Source organism: Saimiri boliviensis, chromosome 4 (genome assembly GCF_048565385.1).
Source record: "Saimiri boliviensis isolate mSaiBol1 chromosome 4, mSaiBol1.pri, whole genome shotgun sequence".
Taxonomy (NCBI): Eukaryota; Metazoa; Chordata; class Mammalia; order Primates; family Cebidae; genus Saimiri; species Saimiri boliviensis.
Window position 1 is genome coordinate 104,578,335 of NC_133452.1, and position 22,628 is coordinate 104,600,962.

Sequence of the window (22,628 nt, forward strand, 5' to 3'; positions counted from 1 at the left end):
ACAAAAGAAGGTTTAATGGACTTTCCACATGACTGGGGAGGACTCATGGTCATGGCAGAAAGCAAGAAGAAACAAGTCACAACTTACATGGATGGCAGCAGGCGAGGAGAGTGAGCTGGTGCAGGGAAACTCCTGTTTTTAAAACCATCGTATCTCATAAGACTTACTCACTATCATGACAGCAGCACAGGAAAGACCTACCCCATGATTCAATTACCTCCCACCAGGTTCCTTCATACAGCATGTGGGAACAGCAGGAGTTACAATTCGAGATGAGATCTGGGAGGGGACACAACCAAATGATATCAGAACAGTTACTCTCCTCCTTCAGATCTTGAGGTAGGAGGAGAGGGTCTGGAGACAGGGAGCCTAAGGCAAACCTGAGGCTGACTTCTTGGAAGTGAACCAGAAAAGAAACCCCATCCCTCCACACCCAAATGACAAGGGAGCCAAAGACCCTTCCCTCTGCAAAACTCCCTTTCCCTTATATCAAAGGTGAAATGCCTGTGACTGGCCCATAGGTTCACTCGCATAGGGTATAACCAATTGAAGGCCTCTAATGAGTGCCTAGAAAGGTTACCAAATTCCTTTAGTTTAATAAAAACCAAGGAACATTATACTCAGGGCTCTCAAGCTGCTTGCTGGAGCCTACTCCCACTCTAGAGTGTACTTTCACATCAGTAAGTCTATGCTTTCTTCTGTTGCTTTGAGTGTTTGTCCAATTTGTTCAACGCGCCAAGAACCTGAATGATTTATAGTCAAGATTCTCCATCTGGTAACAATCTTAAACCTCTTGCTACCATTCCCCATTGGAGGGATCAAACCAGAGACAAGAGGGCCTGGCAGCCTAGGTGATGAAGTCTACTCAGGTCAACCTTTGGGAATGCAGAATAAGAAGGAGGAGCAGCGTACGTCTGGAGATGCAGACAGAAGATCCCCAGAACACTGGCCTAGTGACAAGCTGGGAGAAGTTTCATACACAGCTAGTGGGAACGTAGAACTTACAACTGTTTCTGGGAAACAGCTAGTGGTTTCTAGTGAACTATAAAGTCTACATGCCTCAATACCTAGATATATACCATGAATATCAAACCTCTGCACTAAGATTCAAGAATTCTCAGCAGCATTATTTTTACAGCAAGATCCTGGAGCTAATCCCAACGTCTGATTTTATTTCCAGTTCGCCTTTACCCTCCTGTTATACTCAGTACCACAGGGGCAGACCCTCAATACTTGCAGGCCACACTTCCCTGGTTCCTCATTCAAGCTTGTCCTCAGCTGGTTTTGTTCAGGGGGAGATCTGGTAGGGGTGGAGAGAAACGGAGAGGCTGCGATATTCTTTTTACCACTTAGCTCAGGCAGTTCTCGAACTCAGGCCACTTTGCATTCCCCTTCTCCAGGTGCCTCACCCTGTTTTTTTCTAAGGCTGCCTCTCTTCCAAGCCCAGGGGCAGTTGTGGGTCCATGCAGCTGTTAATTTCTCCGCCTCCTTACCATGTCTATAACTTGTGTAACTTCCAGCACCTCCATCTTCAGAATAATGTAGATTAAATTCTTTGAATACCCGAACTGCTTTATTTTCCTAGTTTAGACAGATAAGAGGTACACTGCATAAAGAAAACTCCTAAAAGGTGACCTATTTTATGAAGCTAGCATAATTTTGATATAACAAAAGCAAGCTGTATGTTAACAGCAGTCTGAGTTATGGGAGGAAGGTAAAACTTCAGTCCCAGAGAAACACGAGTATGGGACTTCAGCCACAATCTCCCACCCCCAATACCTGGGGGCAATTGGGTAAATGCATCTTGTTCCCAAATAGCTGCCTCACTCATCTTCATGTTCCTGGAATTTATGGTATATTGTGTAATCAATAGGTTACATTACTTTAATCTAAATTCTTGGTAAACAACTTAGAAACTGCCTCTTTCCCATTGAAAACCCACATGTCACTGCGGCTGGAGTGTATATATTCAGGGTAACTTCCATCTATGTTCCTGTGCTGCAATCCTCAGTCTTGGCCCAAATCAACTCTTATTTGTTCAGTTTTTAGTCTCCTTACATCTGTAGGCCTAAAGATATTAAGTCAAATACAGCAGTTTATTAAGAGACAAAGTAGGATTTGTCTCAGAAATGCAAGGATCAATATGAGGAATGGGAACCAAACTCACTGAATTAATGTGCTAGAGAAAAGCCATGGTGGTTTGCTGCCTCCATCCCCGTCACGTACATTAGGTGTTTCTCCTGTGATCCCTCCCCAACCTCCCTAACCCCTGCTATCCCTCCCCTAGGCCCCTATCCCCCAACAGACCCCAGTGTGTGATGTTCCCCTCCCTGTGTCCATGTGTTCCATTGTTCAATACCCACAGGTTGGGGAGGGATAACTTTAGGAGAAATATCTAATGCAGGTGACAGGGGTGGGTGGGATGAAGGCAACAATCCACCAGGGCATGTGTATACCTACGGAACAATCCTGCAGGATCTGCACTTGTACCCTAAAATATTTAAAAAGCCAGGTTCCCTCAAATCTCAAAGCATTTGTAAGTTTTTTTCTGTATCAAGTTCTGTAAGTTTTTAACGTGAAAATTCATTTTAAAATCGTGATTCAGGAAATCCCCCACAGAGGTTTAGAAACATTTAATGACTCACTAAAAGCACTTAGAAAAGTATTACTGCCACCTGAGCATCATCCTAGCAAGTTGAAAGTAATGCTAATGTTAAAAAGGAGAAAAATATTTGTAGTTACTATCAGGTAGTAAATCAAGCATATGCTTCAAACAATCCTAGTCTTCATTTTATATTCCAATATTTTGGGAAAAGTTTCTAACTAATGTAGCCAAGTTTAAAATAGGTAAGTCAAAAGAAGTGCTTAATACAGTGCTTTAAGCAGGACCCTGGGTGGTGAACCCTGGGTGATGGGTGACAAGACTATCTTCTGCTTAAGACCCTTAACCCCCAACCCCTTAAGGATACAAAGAAATTCCTGTGGCTCATGCTTAAAGGTATGTAGTTAGGGAGGGACCTGGTGCTGACCAAGATACTTACACAGGCCTCCACGTCTGTGAGCTCAGACACACTGGCTCATTGCTTAGCAAGTCAAAATTAGTGCTGGTATTAAAAGCCCTCCTTTTCCTAAGTCTCATTTTAGCTTAGAGATGATAAAGATAAAAAGGAGAGTAGTTTAAAGGACGAGCTAATGGCCAGGTCTCCTGGCTCAAGTTCCATCATTCACAAGCCAAAATATGTCTATCCCGTGACTTAAGGTGGCTAAAAGTCCTCACTCATCCCCAGTTCCCAGAAGGGCCAGCTCTTACACTTACCAGCTATATGTTTAATACATTAATTTCTGCTTAGTTCTCATTCTTTAGTGATCCCAAAGAGGAATAGTTTGAGATTTGCCTAAACTTGTAACTATACTTGAATTCGTAATGTTTCGAAAAAAGCTTTTTAAAGGCAAGTGTTTAAGGTTCTAAGTTTATTTCTGGATATTTATCCTTTGACCCAGTAATTATGAGACAGAACATTTTAGATCGAAAGAGTGTCAAGTTATTTGAAATTATATAATTTGTATTAAGTTTTCCATGGATGCTTAGAAAATACACTATTACAGAGAACTTTCTACCTTATTATCAGTTTACCATATTAGAACCAGATTTTTCCTCCACTCTGAGAAAATCAGGAAGGAGAAGAGAGAAGGAGGAACAATTTAACCTAGTCACAGCATTCTGTGATACAGCCAGGAATTTCACACACTTTCATAAAGGCACTATTCTAAAATAGTCATTATTCATTTGGTGTTGAAAGCTGGAGAAAATTTAGATGCTTGAGGAAATAAATCACAGCAGTTAGAAACCATGAACTGCTGGTAGAACTACCACCTGTCTGGGGTTAAAGGCATCTAGAGCACAATATTGTTTACATAAATTCAAGATATACATATTACCCCAAGAAGATGCATAATTTAGATTTTTAAAACAAGTCAGTGATTGGCTATGGGGAAGCTAAAAATGGGAGAAAAAAAGCAACGAGGGGAGAAAATAGAGGCTGGAACAACTCTGGTTTGTATCATTCGGTATCTTAAAGATCAGGCCCATGCAAATCAGTTTTGTTCTGAAACTTTGCCACCCTGAGTTTACAGGCTTCTTTGATGAGACAGGCAGTCTCAAAGATAGCTGTCATGATCTGTCTTCCGGTGTTTATATGATCGCATAATGCCCTTCCCTTGAGTGTGGTCAGGACCTGCAACTTGCTTCCAGCCCATAAGATATGGCAGAAATGACGGCCTATCACTTTGGTGATCACAGTACATAGGATAACAGCCTTTGTCTTGCAAGGATTCTCTTTCAGGCTTTAACGAGGCGGGCAGGCAGCCATATGAGGGAACCCACATGGCGAGGAAGTTAAGAAAACCTCTAGAAACTGAGGGTGGCCTCCAGCCAACCACCAAGGAAGAAAATGAGGCCCTCGGTTCAAAGAACTCAGTTTTACTAACAGCCATGCAAAGTTAAAAGTGGATGTTTCCCCAGTCAAGCCTCCAAGATGAGAATGTAGCCATTACCTTGCTGCAAAACCTTGTGAGACCCTCACAGAAAATCAGGCTAAGCTCTGCCTGAACTGATCCACAGAAAATGATGTACATTGCATTATGATGTATATTGCATTAGGCTGCTAATTTTACAACAGTATTGTTATGTAGCAACATCATCTGCCAATGAGCTTTTGACTCCGTTAGGCTAACGGTGCACATCTACAGGAGATTAGACAAAAACAAAGCTTAAGTACCTAGCCTTCTCTATTAGCTTTGGACACCACCTCATAGCAGCTGATTACCTTCCCTTAGTGCCTGCTCTTGCTAGATAGCCTTCAGGTGGCTCCAGTTCCTGGTCTCTGGGAATATCCTTGATCTCATTAGCCTAGTTGTTAGCAGCTGCCTAATATTGGCAGTCTCGGCGTTACTGCACCAATCCCTTTTTGCCTTGTCTTTGTCATCTATTCAACTTTTTAGATTCAGAATTCTACCGGACTACTCAAGGTTGAGCTCAAAAACTAAGCCCACACTGGCAAGAGGCCTTATGTTTGTGATTGATTTGTTCTTGATTTCTTTAGCGCCATGTAACAAAATATCTAGAATATTGCTGAAAGAAAGGACAGAAGCAGATATACTGAGAATTGTGAATTGAATAATTAAGATGTCCATTTTCCCTTTGATTTATACAATCAACCCCAATCCCAAAATGCCAGAGTTTTTTTCTGTAAGAAATTTACAACATTATACTGCAATTCATATGGAACTGAAAATAGCTTAAGTAGTTTTAATGTAGAAGAACTAAGGATTCTTACATGATCAATACTCAGAATAAAGCTGTGGTAATCAAGACACTGTAGTATTGACAAGGGCAGACTCAGATCACTTGTCAAGTTAGGTTTTCTGGGAAGTTAGGAATGCACAAGTTGTATTGGAGAGTAATACCCGTTGAATAGGGGAAAAAAGAATCCACCAGATTGTAAAGTTGACCTGACAGAGCATTAGGACAAATACCTAATACAGGTAGGGCTTAAAACCTAGATGGGTTAATAGGTGCAGAAAACCATCATGACACATGTATACCTATGTAACAAACCTGCACATTCTGCAAATGTATCCCAGAACTTAAAGTTTAAAAAAACAAACAAACAAACAAACAAAACAAAACAAAACAAACCAGGTTGATCTCAAAGTCTGAATGGGAACTCTAGAGAAAACTACCTAGTAGGGGAGATGCATAAAATAGCTAGTTTTTTTGTGTGTTCTTTTTTTTTTAATAGCTAGGTCTTTTGGCTGGTGGTGAGGAGGGCACACTTCTAAGGACAGCCTGCAGCCAGTGACTGACCAAGATGATGGTAGAGTCATTGCACCAGCTCAACAGAACAGGACCTTACTTCAAAAGCTAAGGCGGACTTTGAAGAGCTCACAGCTATAGATTGTCCAATAGCCGCATTCCTTATACATGTGCATTGAGCTCTCAGAGCATCCACAGAACAGGATAGGGAATGTAGAATTAGGCCCACACATGAGTTGTTCTCTAAAACACCAATGTAATCCAAAGAATAAATCTTTAATAAACAGGCCAAAAACCATTAGATATTCATATTTAAAAAACACAAGTCTTTTCTCATACCTCAGTCTATATGGAAAGATTAACTTGGATCACAGACCCCGTGTAAGAGCTAAGACTACAAAACCTTCTGGTCTCATGCAGAACTGCTGACGACCTGGTCGTTCCTTTTCCAGTATAGTCTGTGGCTGCTTTTATACTACAGTAGCAGAGCTGAGTGTTTTTACAGACCACACACAGCCTGCACAGCCTGACATTTTATTGCTTTCAGAAAGGAGTTTGCTCAGCCATACCATAGGCTCTGCTGGGTTGTGTAGCTCAAGCAGCATAGACTGGACTTGCTGAGGGGCTCGATTTTGCTTCGGGTCCCACCTGGAGCTTTCAGCCTTTCTTGTCTATCAGTATATGGGACAAAGCAGTGGTCTCAGGTGTGGAATGTGCTGCCTCCAAACCTAAAGAGCCCCACCAGGTATTGTGCTTCCTTCTTCATGGTGGGAGATGTAAGATGCAATAACTCATCTTTAACTTTGCATGGAATTTCCCAGTATACTGTTGACTGTTGGACTTGTAAAAACTTACTACTCTGGCAGTCTTCTAAATATTCGAATTGTTTCTCATTATGAAGCACGGCACCTTACCAAGGCCTCCGTTGCGTCAGCCCCCTTCCTGCTCATCCAGTCCAATTATGCCATTGTTCAAGTAGATCAACATGTCCTTTTGTATATACAGACAGCTCTGGGGCAAAACCATAAGCATACAGAATTGTCCATTCCATGTGAATGCAACTCATTTCTGATTGTCTTTCCTGATAAAGATGTTTACCACAGTCATGACTATGTATCACGTATCTGGGGCTAGGTTTATTTTAGCCAACACAGTTGACATCACGGCAGCCACGGTTGGGGCAACTCGTTAGTAGACCTAGCAAACTCCCTGTGGGCTCATCTGGTTTTTGTAGCCAGACTGGTGAATTAAACGGAGATAAGACGGATGTCGCTACCTGTCTCTTATTTATAAGTTACATTAATCTTTGCCACTTTTTCCTAGGATGAGATATTGTTTTTGACTACTTTGGCTGGAGGGAGCAGTTTGAGGTTTTTCATTTGCCTGTTGTGTACGAGTTGTTATAATTAGAGAGGGGCAAGGACTCAATGTGGAAAGTGTACCAACTAACATATTTGTCTATTTTGATTATACAATCTAATAATTCTGTAAAGGAATAGAAGTGTGGCATTGGGCAGGAATGGGCAAATAGATCAATAAAGTGTTTGGACCCAAACCCATGCATATAAAAAACTTAGTATTGACAGCTTTATTACTGGCTACTGGAGAAGAGATCAATTACTCAATAGATTATTTATCCATGAAGAAAATAGAATTGGTTAATTCATCTGTAATTGGTGAAAGAGACAAATCCTTAAATGTGAGGCAGAACTTTATTTGAAGAAAATGTAGACTATCCTTATGACTTCAGTATGAAAGCTCTTATTTAAATTATTCATAAAAGAAAAATTTTAACTACTCAGAGGACATCAAGCACAAGAAAGAAGAAAGCACAGTTGGATATGACAATAGATTCTGGATTAGTACCAAGAATATAAACCAAACAAAATGGTGAGAGATACCATGAATATAACCTTGCCAGAAAATTCAAGTAAAACCTTTTCCTACATGTGATCAAGGAAAAACAAAGTTATGCCATTGTATTTGTCTAGTCTAAAAGTTACCAGTACCCAAAAGTTGACAAGGATGGGGAACAGAAAATGTATTCAACTGAGAATAGCCTGGTGCTGTTAAGAATATCTGCCATCATGATACTGTTAAAGATGTGCATACTCAAACTCATCACTCCCAGTTACATACCCTAGAGGAATACTGTATACCTGCACAGGAAGTGTTCAAGGCAGTACTGCTTCCAAAAATCTGAACCTTAAATATTCACCAATAGAAAGGTATATGAATCTATCAATCCGTTCATTAGATTTAGTAATGAAAAGCAGACTATAGCAACATGCACGGATAAATCGCACATAATGAGTGCCTGGGAGCAAGTCAGTCATAGCGCAACGTAAAATTAGGCCTGCAAAAACACCACAGATACATCTGTAACATGTTCAAAGTAAAGAAAACAACGAATTGAAATTCATGAGGTAAGAAGTGAGTTGTTGGGCTTTGATTAAACAGATTGGCGGCTACGGCACTGCCTTTTCTTTATTCAACCATAATTTTACTTTTAACAATTGTCTTCACTGAGAAATGCTTTGAGTGTACAATTCAGTAAGTTTGTGTTTATACCTGCATAACCATGCACCAAGATACAGAACCTTTATCGCTTGAGGAACTCTCCTACCACAACAAACAATGATCTGATTTCTCCTGTTTCAGATTAGCTTAGGCTGTTTTAGAAGCCTGTCTAGGTAGACTCATGAAATACAGTCTTAGGTACACCTTTAACCTCTGGGTTGCTTCACTATCCTGTCTAGGCTCTGAGGTCTTCCAGCCGTGTAAACATCAGTTCTCTTTATTAGAAACCATTCTGCATATTTTGGGTGAAAGTTTCCCAGTTAGACTTTGATATATCAACTTCAAACCAAATTTATATGCCTGGAAATAAGCTACTTTTTTTGAGACAAAGTCTCACCCTGTTGCCCAGGCTAGACTGCAATGGCGTGATCTCTGCCCACTGCAACGTCTGCCTCCTGGGTTCAAGCGCTTCTCCTGTCTCAACCTCCCGGGTAGCTGGGATTACAGGTGCCCGCCACCACGCCCGGCCTATTTTTTGTATTTTTAGTAGAGACGGGGTTGCACCATATTGGTCAGGCTAGTCTCAAACTCCTGACCTTAGGTGATCCGCCCGCTCGGTCTCCCAAACTGCTGGGATTGCAGACGTGAGCCACTGTGCCTGGCCAGTCTGTTTTAATTTGGTACGTTATACAGTGGTAAACTATATAAAGTGTAACACTAAGCATTTTTAAGTGTATACTTCAGTGGCACCGAGTCTTTTTACACTGTTGTGCAGCCAGAGCTTTGTCTACTCAGACCAAAATGCCATGCCTGTTGAATGCTGTTCTTCCCTACTTCCAACCCCTGGCAATCACCCTTTTGTCTTTGTAAGTTTGACTATTCTAGATGCCTCCTAGAATTGGAACCACAGGCTGTCTCTGTGTAACTCGGTTGTTTCACTTAGCATATCTTTGTATTTCATGTATGTTGTAGCATGTGTCAGGATTTCCTCATGCTGTATACATGTTTTACTTCAGTAGTTTTTGGGTAACAGGTGGTTTTTGGTTACATAGATAAGCAGCGGTAACTGAGATTCTGGCGCACCCATCGCCTGAGCAGTGTACACCGTACTCAGTAGTCTTATCCCTCAGCCCCTCCCACTCTTGTGAGTCCCCAAGTCCATTTATCATTTTGTCTTTGCTGCCTCAGTTTAGCTCCCACTTATGAGAACATACAATGTTTGGTTTCCCATTTATGTCTTTTTATGTAAAAGATCAGAAGGGCTTTAGTGATTTAAGTTTTGTGCATCTATGTTTATAAATACCAGGCCAAAAATTCTCTTGTGCTGTTCTTTTGAAGCTCAGATAATCTTGTTTATGAAACTAAGATTTTTTTTCCTTTGGAAGACTTTGTATGATTGGGATTGAGAAAGCTTAATTATGCAATAATCTGGGCCTGATTTAGTTTCTCTAGTTATAAAGCTCCTCAGATGAGTCTTTTTTTTTTTTTTTTTGCTAAATTGTTTTTGTAGAGGTATATTCATTTTGTCTACGTTTCCAGTTATTGGCATAAAGTGACTTATGACGTTCTCATTCTATACTTCTAGTTATATTTTAAGTACGAGTCTTGTTTTCTTGGGCATCTTTTATGATTTGGGTTTGGGTTTCCATAAAAGCAGATCCTAACAACCTGAATTGCAAGAGGAGTCAACGTGGTGTGGCGAGACAGGAAGAGAAGGAGGCAGCCAGTACAGGGATGCTGTAAAGCTACTCACCACCCGCACTGGCTGAAGCTTGAGCTCATTTAGTCCATCTGAGGGGTGAAGGCACTGGGGTATTTACACACTAACTAAACAGACATTGGTTAAAGCCTGCTCCAAAGGTATTCATTCCTGTAAGGCATCCTGCCCTATGTGAAAGCAAATCATTTTCCATGGCTTTGGGGAAGAGTCCTCAGGCCTGACGCCGGCAGCTGGAGGTCAGCCTGTACTTACTGATGTGGTACGATGCAAGGAAAAGGGGTGGGCACCAGAGCCTGCCACACCAGGCAGATAATAAATCTTAACCGGTTTATCTTCTTGAACTTTCCAGAAAATGTTTTGTCAACTCTCCTTATCATTGATTTCACCGAGTTAAGTCTTTTATCATATAGAATCAGAAAGGTAGAAAAATTTGCTCACTCATGGAAGATGCAAGTAGTTGGTCTAGATTTCCTATTAAATATTGTCTTCTGTATCTTAAGTTTTGACTTATGGCATTATTTGTAGTATCTTCTCATTTGCATGATTTGATCTTATAACAATGTTTTCTACATTCTACACATGTGAGTTTAAGTTAGACAAAGATAATTAAGTCGTATCTTGGTCAAAGGAGATACGTGTAAGTAGCTGATATGGTGGCCCACCTCCATCCCCCAGCATGCCTCCAGTTTTAGTTGATAGTGCATGCTGACAGCATTGTACCTCAGGCTTCCACCACCTGTTTTACTCTGCAAGAGGTTTTTCTGGAACCCAAGGACTCATTCAATCTGCATGCAAGGTAGTTCAGAGAGGGGGAATTCAAACTCCTAGGGGCAACCCTCAAAAAGAGATGGAAGATACCTGTGTAGTTTCATCCTGCAGATGCACATGCACATGCACACCTGAAGGACGTTCTCCAGGGCTTCTCAGAGGTCCGCAGTGGGAGCAAATCACAGAGACCCAGATATCCCCAGCCATAACTAGCTTAAATAATGTTTGTTCCTTTTACTGAAACTTTTTTCACTCCACTCAATGCTACACCCAGGGATCACCTCCCAAATAAGCACTCCTGCATTCACGTTTTTCCTCAGGCTCTGACTTCCAGGAAAACCAGACCCAGACAGGATGGCGGCAATGTCTTGACGTCTGAAGCTTTGCGACCTAGTTTCTCGTCATTTTGTGTTCCACGTATACCTGAAGTTAACTGGGCTAAGTTATTGGGCTCGGCGTTCTGTGCATCCTAGATCATGCCTATTTTTGTTCATGTCTTCAATATTCTTAGCTGTGTTTTCCCCTTAATGTAAACACATACACACACGTATCAGACACCTGTGACATTTCAGGTCCCTTTCTGAATAGCAGGTTGCATCCTATTTATGCTGGAGTCTGAATTCCTGCCCTGGGTTTCCCTATTCAGATGAGGGCAAAGGATGTCCCAGATCCCTGCCCAGTGCCCATGTTCATTGAAGTGGGATGTATAGGAAAGGCAATTTTGCATGAAGTTAGTGTCTGATTTATGAGACGGGGAACAGGCAGATCATTTCTTCCCTCTTGAATAAAGTATCAGACGCAGATTACATAGGGTGTCAGGGAAGGGTCTGACAATATCGAGCCAGTTGCACTGTTACTTCTTTCCCTGTCACAGGCATGTTTCTCCCAAGTCCCATCCCCTGCGACTCACTGCTGGTTCCAGCAGCAGATGCTTTGGACAGGTCTATGCAAGTTCAGACTCATGCTGACAGTGTCTGGCCTCAAGTAAGGTCTGTATGTCTGTGCCTTCTACCTCAGAGTCCTCTGAAGACCAGTCAGCTCAGCACATACATACTCACAGCCTGGAAGTGAGGAGTCTTAATACCTTCAGGATCTCTACCAGTGAGGAGTGGGAGTTGATAGATGAACACACAGATGTTCATTTTTTCACATGGAAGATTGAGACATCACTTCCATTTCTCAGAGATCACAGAAGCAACGCCTTGTATTGCTATTTCCTAGACTCACCCCCTTTCTGGATCAAGGTACAGGGACAAAGGGAAGCACTGGGTAACTCAGTGGCTCTAGCATCTGAATGCTACGAGGCAATGAGTAGCACAGAAGAGCCTGGCTTCTTAAACTGACTTAGAAACCTTGAACAAACAGCAGGCTCAGGTCAGCTGACTACCAACTCAGAACCTGCCATGAAAGCCAGGAATTGACTTTCAGGAGACCTTCATTTCCCATGGCTAGGCGACAAATCAGACATCAGGCTGAAGACTTGACTATAAAGATGGCAGAAATACCAAAGATATATCTAGCTTAAGAGACATGTCAAGGCTCTACATTCAGACTGCATATTTGACATTAGGAGATACTGTCATCTTGATAGGGAGAAAGTGAGACCCTAACACTCTGGATGAGTACAGCTGGGTGAACACATGAGTACCTTCAATTCTCAGATTCCCCCTAAACCTTCTGGGTTTGCAGAAGTGGTCCCTGTCCTTTGTGTTTAAAAAGAAAAACCCAAACAAGGACAGCTTCCTATTGCCTGAAGACCATAACAAGATTACATCTCAGGCAGATGTGTCAAAAGATGTTATATTCCTTCCTCCAGAAAAAAACCAAAACCAAACAAACAAAAGCAAACAAACAAACAAACAAAAACTGCACATAAAAAAAGACCAACTATGCCTTTTTTCACTTATCTCTATAATGTAATTGAATCAGATTCCCTAAGTCAGGAACTATCTTTTCCTGGGAGAAAAGCTTCCACACCGAAAGGGTTGCAATGCTTGGTAAACACAAAACTCACCTGTGAGAACATGCAGGGCCGTGTGTCTTGAAGATGTTGAATCATGAGGTTAAGCATTTGGCACTTCCCCAGGACTCAAACTCTAATTTCCTGGCTAGGACACCTGGAGATGAGCTTAGCCAGACGCAGCTGGAAAAGCTTCCTTGAAGCTTGGAAATCATGATGACCTTGAATAAGTGAGGTAGATGCTTCAGCCGATTCAACGGAGTGTTGAGGAAGGGGCCAGAAGGTACAGAGAGGAAGTTGTAGATTTTTTCATAATACCAGAGGATGTAACACGTAAGAAGGAAGTATCTTCTGGGCCCTTCAAGGGGACAAAAGCAATGAATAATGCATTAGTGAAGGCAGCAACATTGAGAAACTGTCCTTTACAGGCCAGATTTGACACTAGGAGACACATGTTATTAGGTTACCATAACCAATCAGGATAGTAAGTATATGCAGAGCCAGTTGGTAGCTCTTCATCTTGCATCTTAATAGTTACTGTAAGACACATCAAGAACCCATATGGCCACCAGGGGACCTTGACCTTCGGGTATCTGGCATTGGCTAATGTACCATGATGTTCCACGGTTGAGACAGATGAGCAGCTGGTTAGCATTTACCTTGTACAACTAGAAGAGATACAAGGACTGACCAAGTCTGATGTAATAGCAGTGAACACAAGCTCTGAAGTTTTCAGATCTGAGCTAGTTGTCTTACTCAACGGGAATGGATTTCCTTGAGAAAAAGCCTGTAATACCAGGAGTATTTCCTCAATCCTTTGGCAGAAATAATCATTTTAGAGTATACCGGGTTAGAAACTCAGATTTGAGGTCTACTAGATATATAGATCCTAAAACAGTATATATATACCAGAAAACCCACCATCCTATTGTGGATGTCATGCTAGAATCAGATTCCTGAAACCAGGTGGTAAGTGGAGTCCTGCTCGAAGTCCATCCCACAATAAAACCAATCATTCAGAGAATCCACCCTGTGGTTCTCGCCTAGTTCGGGGAATAAGTTTGACATACTTAGCAATATGTTAAGTTACATTGTTTCATTGACTTGGGTAGAACAGGATGATGCACCGTTTCAGGAGATTCTAACTTGACCCTCTCTACTTTAATGTCGTTCATTCTGATCTCCAACTGTATATATTAAAAGGAAAACAGCTGCCTTTGAGGGATTGCAGAAATTAGTACCAAACACTTAAAAGATCCAGGAGTGGTGGTGGTTGTAGCTGACACTTCACTGGTCTAACTCCTTAGATGTGGCTGACAATGGACCATCGCCAACTTCACTCGGTAGTAGCCCTAATCACAGCTGCTGTGCCAGATGCTTCTTTATTGGAACATATTGACACTGCTTTGAGACTAGGATGTAGCTAGCAGAAAAACATCTGAGTAGTATCAGTAAAGATGACCAAAACTTTTGTTTTGGCACAAGGCATTGTCTTCCTGCTCTGTTACAGTCTGGGAGGATGCAAACTGCCTTGACATTCTCAACACCACTGTGATCTACTCTCAGTGGATCATGCTAATTGGACCCACTGAATAAAAGTGTTTTTTTCAGGGATAACATGGGGAGAAATGCCAGATATAGTATGCACCTGAAGTAAAATAAATTTTTTTAAATGTAGTTTTTTGAAAGTCTAAAAAAACCATGCATGCCAGAAGGTAGGTGATAAATGAAGGTAATTTCCTTCACTGTGACAATTTCCCAAATAGGTATGGTCTGGGGCATATGAAAACATCCCCTCTAAGGCATAATTGACTAGCTACCACTAAAAGAGTGAGCATGTTGATTTGGGAGACAACATACACTATTCTTGGATTTTTTAATTCATTTTTGTGAATGCAAAATCGCATGTACTAACCTCACAAATATTGCACCTTAATGGATTTCTTGGGTCCTTTGAAGTGAAGTGTCAGTTTCAAGTGGGGCCCAAAGAAAGAGTAGTAAGATCCATTTAGTATTACAAACTCAGGCCATAGTAACAAGTCAGAGGTAACAAGGGTAGATGAGCATATTTTTTTGGTCTTTGGTAAGCCCCAACAGACTTGGAAGTACGAATCTCTAAGGTTCTGAGCAAGATTATACCATCTACAACAGAAAAGCAGTCCCCGGGCTGCTACTGGGTCCTTGCTGAATCTCAGTACTTATTACAGGGTATTAGAAGCCTGTATCTACCAGGCAAGGACTTGGTCACATCCACCGAGCCATGAAGCTGGGTGATTACAGCAGCATTCTATCTTATATAATGGGTACTGGCCACTTGAGAGCACCCAAGGAATTCTAGACAGCATGTTATTCCTTTTAATCTCATCTCTAAGGAGAGAGAGGGGGAATAGAGTGAATGTAAATCTGTTCTCCCTACAATGTGGAGCTCACTAGATTTGATAGCTATCTGGGACTTAGTTGTTTTTCTCTGGGTCTACTTGTCACTAAACACCAACTTTCCAGGGCATGATCTTCCTACAGCAAATCTAAGTGGTATTACCCTTGAGAACTCAAGCCTATCCTCCAATAGTAAGCCCCTCCTATAGCCAACCTTCCTGTCCTGAAAGCCTCAAACTCCTTAGAGGCAGGATACATTGCCACCATTCCTACTCTAGCAGAAGAAGATTTGGAGTTGGTGGCTTGAGCTGCAGCTTTCTAATGTGGCACATCAAGAATATCAATGCAATAATTATAGAGACATCAGTGTCTTGTTAGATGCCATTCTATACAGAGAATTAACAGGCTAGAAAGTGAACCTCAAGAAGGGTAGGAATAAAAGTACATCTAAGTGCCTATTTATAGCAAGTAGTAAATTCAAGTAGTCCTACCCTTAAACAGCTCTTCTAGTCACTGAAAGCAGTCAAGAAAGTTAGTGGTATTTCCATTTGACCCAGTAATCCTGTCACTGGGTATATACCCAAAGGATTATAAATTATTCTGCTACAAAAACACATGCACACGTATGTTTATTGTGGTACTATTCAAAGACCTGGAACCAACCCAAATGCCCATCAATGATAGACTGGATAAAGAAAACGTGGCACATGTACACCATGGAATACTATATAATCATAAAAAAGGATGAGTTCATGACGTTTGCAGGAATGTGGATGAAGCTGGAAACCATTCTCAGCAAACTGACACAAGAACAGAAAACCAAACACCACATATTCTCACTCATAAGTGGGAACAGTACAATGAAAACGTGGGCACAGGGAGGGCAACATAAACATATCGGGCCTGTCACAGGGTTGGGGCAAGGGGAGGGATAGCATTAGGAGAAATACCTAATGTAGATGACAGGTTGATGGGTGTAATAAGCCACCATGGCATGTGTATACCTATGTAACAAATCTGCACATTCTGCCCATGTATCCCAGAACCTGAAGTATAATTTTAAAAAGCTAGTGTTATGTATAACCATCTTTAAAGATAATACGAGACCCTAGATTCCGCAGAGTATAAAATGTAGGCCTTCAACGCAGGACAGCCTGATTAAGGCAAGTGTGACAGGCTCTACCACCAACTCGGACTTCTGCCTGGGGCTCAGTTTAACAAATCCATTTACTCTGGAAGTCCAAGCATATTAACTTCCTGCAAGACTGTGGCCATCTTGGGAGTGAAAGCTGAAATGAAAGCTCATTTTGATACAGCTTCCATGTTAGGCTTTTCTTTACCTGCAGGGCCAAGCAGGATATTCTGGACTCTGAATGCCTCAACCATTTGTCCATTTGTCTCAGGTTTTGGTGGTGCATATCTACTACACGGAGAGCCAATTTGCCATGTGTGACACCTGCTTTTGCAAGGTCCTTTCATGAGGAAGGCAATCCAAGGCACCACATCTTAAGTTAATCATCTGATTGTTTTAGAACAAGCATGGTTTTCCTCAGTTTCATAGCATAAAAACATGTATGTCATGTTCTTCCAGGAACTTTTAATATGTATTATATATAGATTACAGGACAGGCAGCCTGACAGTGAAAGTTGTGATTTAGTAATATACCATGACTAGATTATGCTTAAATCCCGTTTTTGTTTTCTTCATTTTCAAGTCCAAGTATTTCCACAAAACATATGGAAGCTATATATTATCCATGCTTTATAAGTCAGCATGTTTTCTATTCTAATCGTGTATATTGTAACTAGTATACACCTCTTCACATTATGCTTTCAACCAAGTCATTTTTTATGGTTACTTAATGTTCTACCTACAGGCTATATTGTTATTTATTCAATAGAAGCATAAATATTTAATATCTTGTTTTTGTAAGCTATAGGTACAACTTAATAACTTTCTTTTATTTGGCATTTCTAAACTCGTGATAGAGGTGAAGTTACTGAATCAACTGAGAACAAGCCTGTTAGTGGATACCGCCTTTCAAACATCCTGTCGGCTTAAATCAACACCCATTGCATGTGGTGAGGCCAATTATGAAACTACCTTTGCAAAAGTTGTAACTGAGAAATTACAGTGAAATATCTGACCTGACTCCACCCCGCTAACTTCCAAGCTGTCCTTGTTCATTCCAGTGCGTAGGCTGAATTTTAGGAGGAATTTATAGTTGAAACAAAGATGCTAACAACCCTTGCCAAAAACAAACCCTTCCTGCCTGGGCACTTGACTGCTTTTGCAGGGCTAACAAATTAGCCACAAAATTAGAAGCTGGAGTTTAGGAGTCATGCAGCTGGAGGCTGCAAGATTCTGAACCTCCCCCAATTTCTCCCAGGGATAACATCACTATTGTAAAACCAAAGATCAGTGCTTGCGATTTTGCAGACCCTGTACTGGATCAATCAGCTGGCACCACCCAAATGAATAAACTTGTGCCTCTCACCCCACGCAGGAACCGATTCAGTGGCAAGAGGACTTTGATTTCATCTCCAACCCAATCAATTCTCCTTTCCCAAGTCCCGACCCACCAAGTTATCCTTAAAAACCCATATCCCCAAATTCTCAGGGTGATTGATTTGTGTAGTGACTGTCTCTCACACAGAGAAGCTGGCCTACTGAGTAGTTCTTTATTGTAATGCCATTGTCCTGGTACGTCAGTTGCTTATGCAGTAGGCAGGAATAATCTGCCTAGTTGGGTGACTGCAATTACAGTATACTCTAACATGAAATACACGCACTCTAAGATAATCATACTTCAGTTTTCCTGTTCTCATGCAGCTGAGGATTTGTTGGCTGTAGTTTGAGGTAGTGATCCCAGGCCCATGGTTCTCTTTTCACTCAGTTTAATCTACATACCATAAAGTTCACTTTTCAGTATATTCACAAGGTTGTCCGACCACAACCCCTAATTCTAGGACATTTTGATCTTCAAGTTGATTGACTTTAAGTTCACCAATTCTTCCGTATCGAGTCTCTTGAACCTCTCTAGTGGAGTTTAATTTTTTATTTCATAGTTTATTGGGGAACAGGTGGTATTTGGTTACATAAGTTATTTAGTGATTTGTGAGATTTTAGTTCACCCATTACCCAAGCAGTATACGCTGCACCCAGTTTGTAGTCTTTTATCCCTCACCCCTTCACATCCTTTCCCTGAGTCCCCAAAGTCCACTGTGTCATTCTCCTGGTGGAGTTTCTAAATTTTAATTATGCTTCAACTTGAGAACTTGTATTTGGCTCTTTAAAAAAGTTTCTCTATTGATAGTCTATGTGGCAAGACATTTCTCATACTTTAACATCTTCAAATAAAGGCTAGGTATAAATGGTGGATTTAAAGTCTTCATCTAGTGAGTCTAAACTCTGGGCTTTCTCCAAGACTGATTGCTTTTTTATATTGGCTGTAATTTGTCTTAGTTGGAAACTGGAAATCTTACTATGGCAACTCTGGATATCATGTTCTCCCAGGGCTTGTTGCCCTTCTTGGCTTGTTAACAGTTCTACAAGGTCTATAATCTGTTCAGTGGGACCACTGGAGTTTATTTGGTAAAAGTGGTCAGCTTAGACTACTACTGCTTAGACAGATTTCCTTAAATTTCTGGAACTATCATGTTTCCCAGTCCTTACTGAGGATTTCCTGCATGTATTAAGACATGTCTTCAACACTCAGCCAGACAACTGAAACTCAGCTTTGGCCTTCATTTCCCGCTTACACAGAACATTTCAAGGTCAGCCAGAGGTGAACACACAGGGCCTTCTAGGGTCCTTGCCCAGCACACACAGCCCTCCATATGCACTTGGCCTTCCAGAGTCATGGAAATATATCAGAGCTTTTCAGAGTCCCTGTGGACGTATTTCCAGCTTTTGATTTAGCTTATTGTTTGCTTCCAATATTACCATGTTTCAGGCAGCTGCAGTGTTCAACAGTTACTTTTAATTGTTCTTGACAAATGCTTCTATGGAAGAGGCTTTTTGCATTAGGTGATCCATCACAGGAACCACCTTGTAAATGCAGTCTTCCATTGAGGCCAGATAGGTTAAAGTGTTAATGTTTCTCCAGGAATGCAGGGCTTTGAAGCAGCTTTAATTCCATTCTGCCTACTCGGACTGCCAGGCTGCTGGTTTTCACTGTTTGCAAAGTGTTGGTTTGTAAGGCTACCACAGAGCTGGGGTGGTGGTGGAGGGAAGAGGGAATTTAAAAGTATCACAAAACTTGCTATTACCTGGATTTGCTTTTTTTTCCCCCTCTAGATTGATATAGGATTGGTTAGTTTAAGTTCTGAAAATTTTAACTTGATTTTCCCTAGTGTTATCATTGCTTTAATGAAGATAGTGTTTGCAGAGGTCTTTACTCTGCCACTTTCACTGATGTCAACCCCCAGTGACCTAGTGGCTTTTAGACAACCAATCATAACATTGATCCAGCATGGCTTTCCTTGTGTCCACAAAGGGGAAAACAAAGTTGGGAGCACATAGCATTGTCTGATGATTGTTTCCTAGGTTCTGTTGAAATTGGAGTGAGACTGGATTCTGCTCATACTATGGAAAGACTGCACACCAGAGCTACCAAGTCTAGGACACACTGGTCCAATCTGAACTACTGTTAGTCCGTAATGATTAAGTAACCTTGTACCAGACTATAGATCTATGTTGTCTTCCAAGAAGTCTTGTTAAAGATAGAATCCCAACTGAATAGTGCTTAGTGATGTGGTTTATATTTCAGTGAAGATTTGTTTCAGTGGCAAGTGAACATTTGTATGTAGTGTTAAAGGGGCTATTAACTTACAACAGTTTTGTAAGTCTGGCCACCAAGCTCATGAAGGTCATTCACTTTTCCATGAATATGAATACTTTGAAGACACATTATAGATCGGAGTTCATGTTCCTTTCATCTCAGCTCTGTAAGCCATTATAGGTTAGCCACCTAAACTTCACTCCAGCATGAGTAAAACACATTTGTGCCAAGTTACTGAGATGCGGGGAACATTTGTAACCACTCTGGCAAGTAGAGTGGACAGAATGGGATTAGAGCTGCTTCCCATTCCTGGAGAAATGTTAACACTGTGTGGTAGATCATGGCCTGTCCACAGTGTATTTGATGTATTTCTTGATGTCTCTGGTGTACACATATGAATTCCAATATTCTTCTATCTTCAATTGTCTTTGTTAAAGTTCAGAAGACATAGAACAAAAGCTACCTCCAAGAGTGTGATAAGCATTACTATTCAGTTTTAGTTTCTCTAGTTTGATTTTTATACATCATTCCATTCTGTAGTTTTGGGATATGAAAGAAGATCTGCGAACCATTTTCTAAATTGTTCACCAATTGTGCCTATCACTTCTTATATTGCCCATTGATCTGTGGTACCTCTCACATCACAATTTAGATGACAGGAGTAGTTTCTGGCCTACTGTTTTATTGATTTTTGTGAGGTTGAAACCCTTACAATAATGGTACCAGGGTTTGTCCTTTCAACCAATTTTCAGTATAATTACCTTTATAAGTGAATCCACACAATTCCAGTATGGTTTATACTTACAATTAGTCTCGGGATTTTGTATGTTATCTTAATACCATTTGAAGATAAAGGTTCAATTCAGGATGAAAGCATCTTCAAAATGTGTTGGAGAGGCTCAGAGATTAAGTTAAAGGTCATACAGTAAAGAAGCTGAGATGAGTGTTAAAAACCTGGGCCTGATTTCAGAACCTTCACTTCTTCCAATAATGCATGTTTACTTGCCAGTATAAACACTTCCTTTAAAGAAAGGAGATATTTAGGAGAGGAATTTCTCTGAACCAGTCAAATGAACTTCTTTCCCTGACCCTCACAGGCTTATAGCATCCATCAATATGCAATAGGAACCCATATTGCTAAGCTCATCCCTTGGAAGTGAAACAAAGAGCTCCCCTTGCTTTCCTACAAATATATTTCCTTTTAACTATAGAATAGAGTTTCAGGAACCTCAGATTGTGCTTGAGCTATCACTTATGACCTAAGTAACTTCCAGGAAGCTGGAGAGGAACAGGAATAGATGATTCTGTTTCTCCTGGAACTGACAATTTATCACAGGGGGACTTGACCCAGCATTTGGGTGTGAATGGAGTATTATAAACCCATTTAGCCAATTTAAGGGTATTGATATCTGAAATATCCTTAACACCAAAAGGAAGCTGCCTTGGAAGAAGTATGGCTGGTTACTAGGGGCCCTGCCACCAAGTGGCAGTACCTCAAATGGGACTGGCTTACCAAAGCCAGGGTGCGCAAATATGCATCAGGATGTGTACATGTTAACTAAACCCATTATGCTTGACCTCTAAGCCCTGTCCCAATTCTTGTGCAACAACATGTCAGACATGGAGTTGACAGGGCTAGCAGAAGACCAGCTGCAGCACCTAGTCATGCTCTAAATATTTTGGTGAGTTATCATTGAATATTGTGGTTCAAAATTAGATTTCTCAATAGTGTTCTCTATAACGTCACTTTACCATCCTTCTAACAATCACAAGTTCCTCTACTATGTTCCCTTCAAGTATTATATGCATGTGCCTCAAAACCAGATTTCTATTGGAACTCCTTTTGATAACATTTGCAAAAACTTAGAGGCTGAGAAAACCTGTCCTGGCACAATCACTGGCACACTTTGTCCTACAGCATCTGGGCATAGATTCTAACCTTATTCTGTGCTGAATCTTAAGGTGAGCATCCCTACCTAGTAGAAAGGCCTAGGAGACATGCCCAGAGGGAGTATTTTGAACATTAGGAAAGATTCCAATATCCCTGGAACTCCACCCCTTGATGTTTGTAATATTTCTGGCCTCATTTTATAAAGGTAGGCAACACCCACTTATATCCTTTCCCCTGTATTATCCTGTTTGAGGATAAGCAGGAATAGGAAGTTATCAGGTGCATGGGGACAAAGTGGTTGTAAAGTTTTAACAGTACCTAAAAGGGGCACCTTCTGGCCCCCTGAACTACCTTCCAGTTACAAGCGCCCTTTACAGTAGGTCAAAGTATGTAGCTAACTGTAGGTAGGCAGCTATGCTCACAGTTAGAGGTGACCTCAGACTGGTCTAGAATGACCTCAGTTGGGACAATAAGACTTTCACCCTCAGTCTGATCAGACTCATCCTAGCCTAGGCTCATTCTCATTACAGTGGCAATAAAGAAAAAAACACAAGAACCATTAAGGCACAGGCTTGAAATGAGTTTCATTTCTATCACCTGCTATTTTCCAATCAGGGTCACCAAGCTTGCTCAGATTCAAGGTGAGCTAACAATCTTTCTTTATTGGAATAATGGTGAAGTCGCACTGTAAAAGGTATCAACAGCAGGAGAAGTATAGAATGTTTTTAGTAATAAGAACTAAAATCCTTCAGTGAAAGGCTGAGATACCCAGTGGTTTCAGGTGGCATCAGGCT

General features: G+C 41.1%; 1 protein-coding gene across 1 annotated transcript in view; it reads right to left on the reverse strand.

Moving 5' to 3' along the window:
- MOCS1 (molybdenum cofactor synthesis 1) overlaps positions 1–22,628 on the reverse strand; it is a 366,833-nt gene that overhangs the window by 170,868 nt on the left and 173,337 nt on the right. The window contains exon 2 of the mRNA XM_074398013.1: positions 12,838–13,141. Within this exon, the coding sequence (XP_074254114.1) occupies positions 12,838–12,894 (57 nt within the window). The 5' untranslated portion in view covers positions 12,895–13,141. The remainder of the gene's footprint in view (positions 1–12,837; positions 13,142–22,628) is intronic.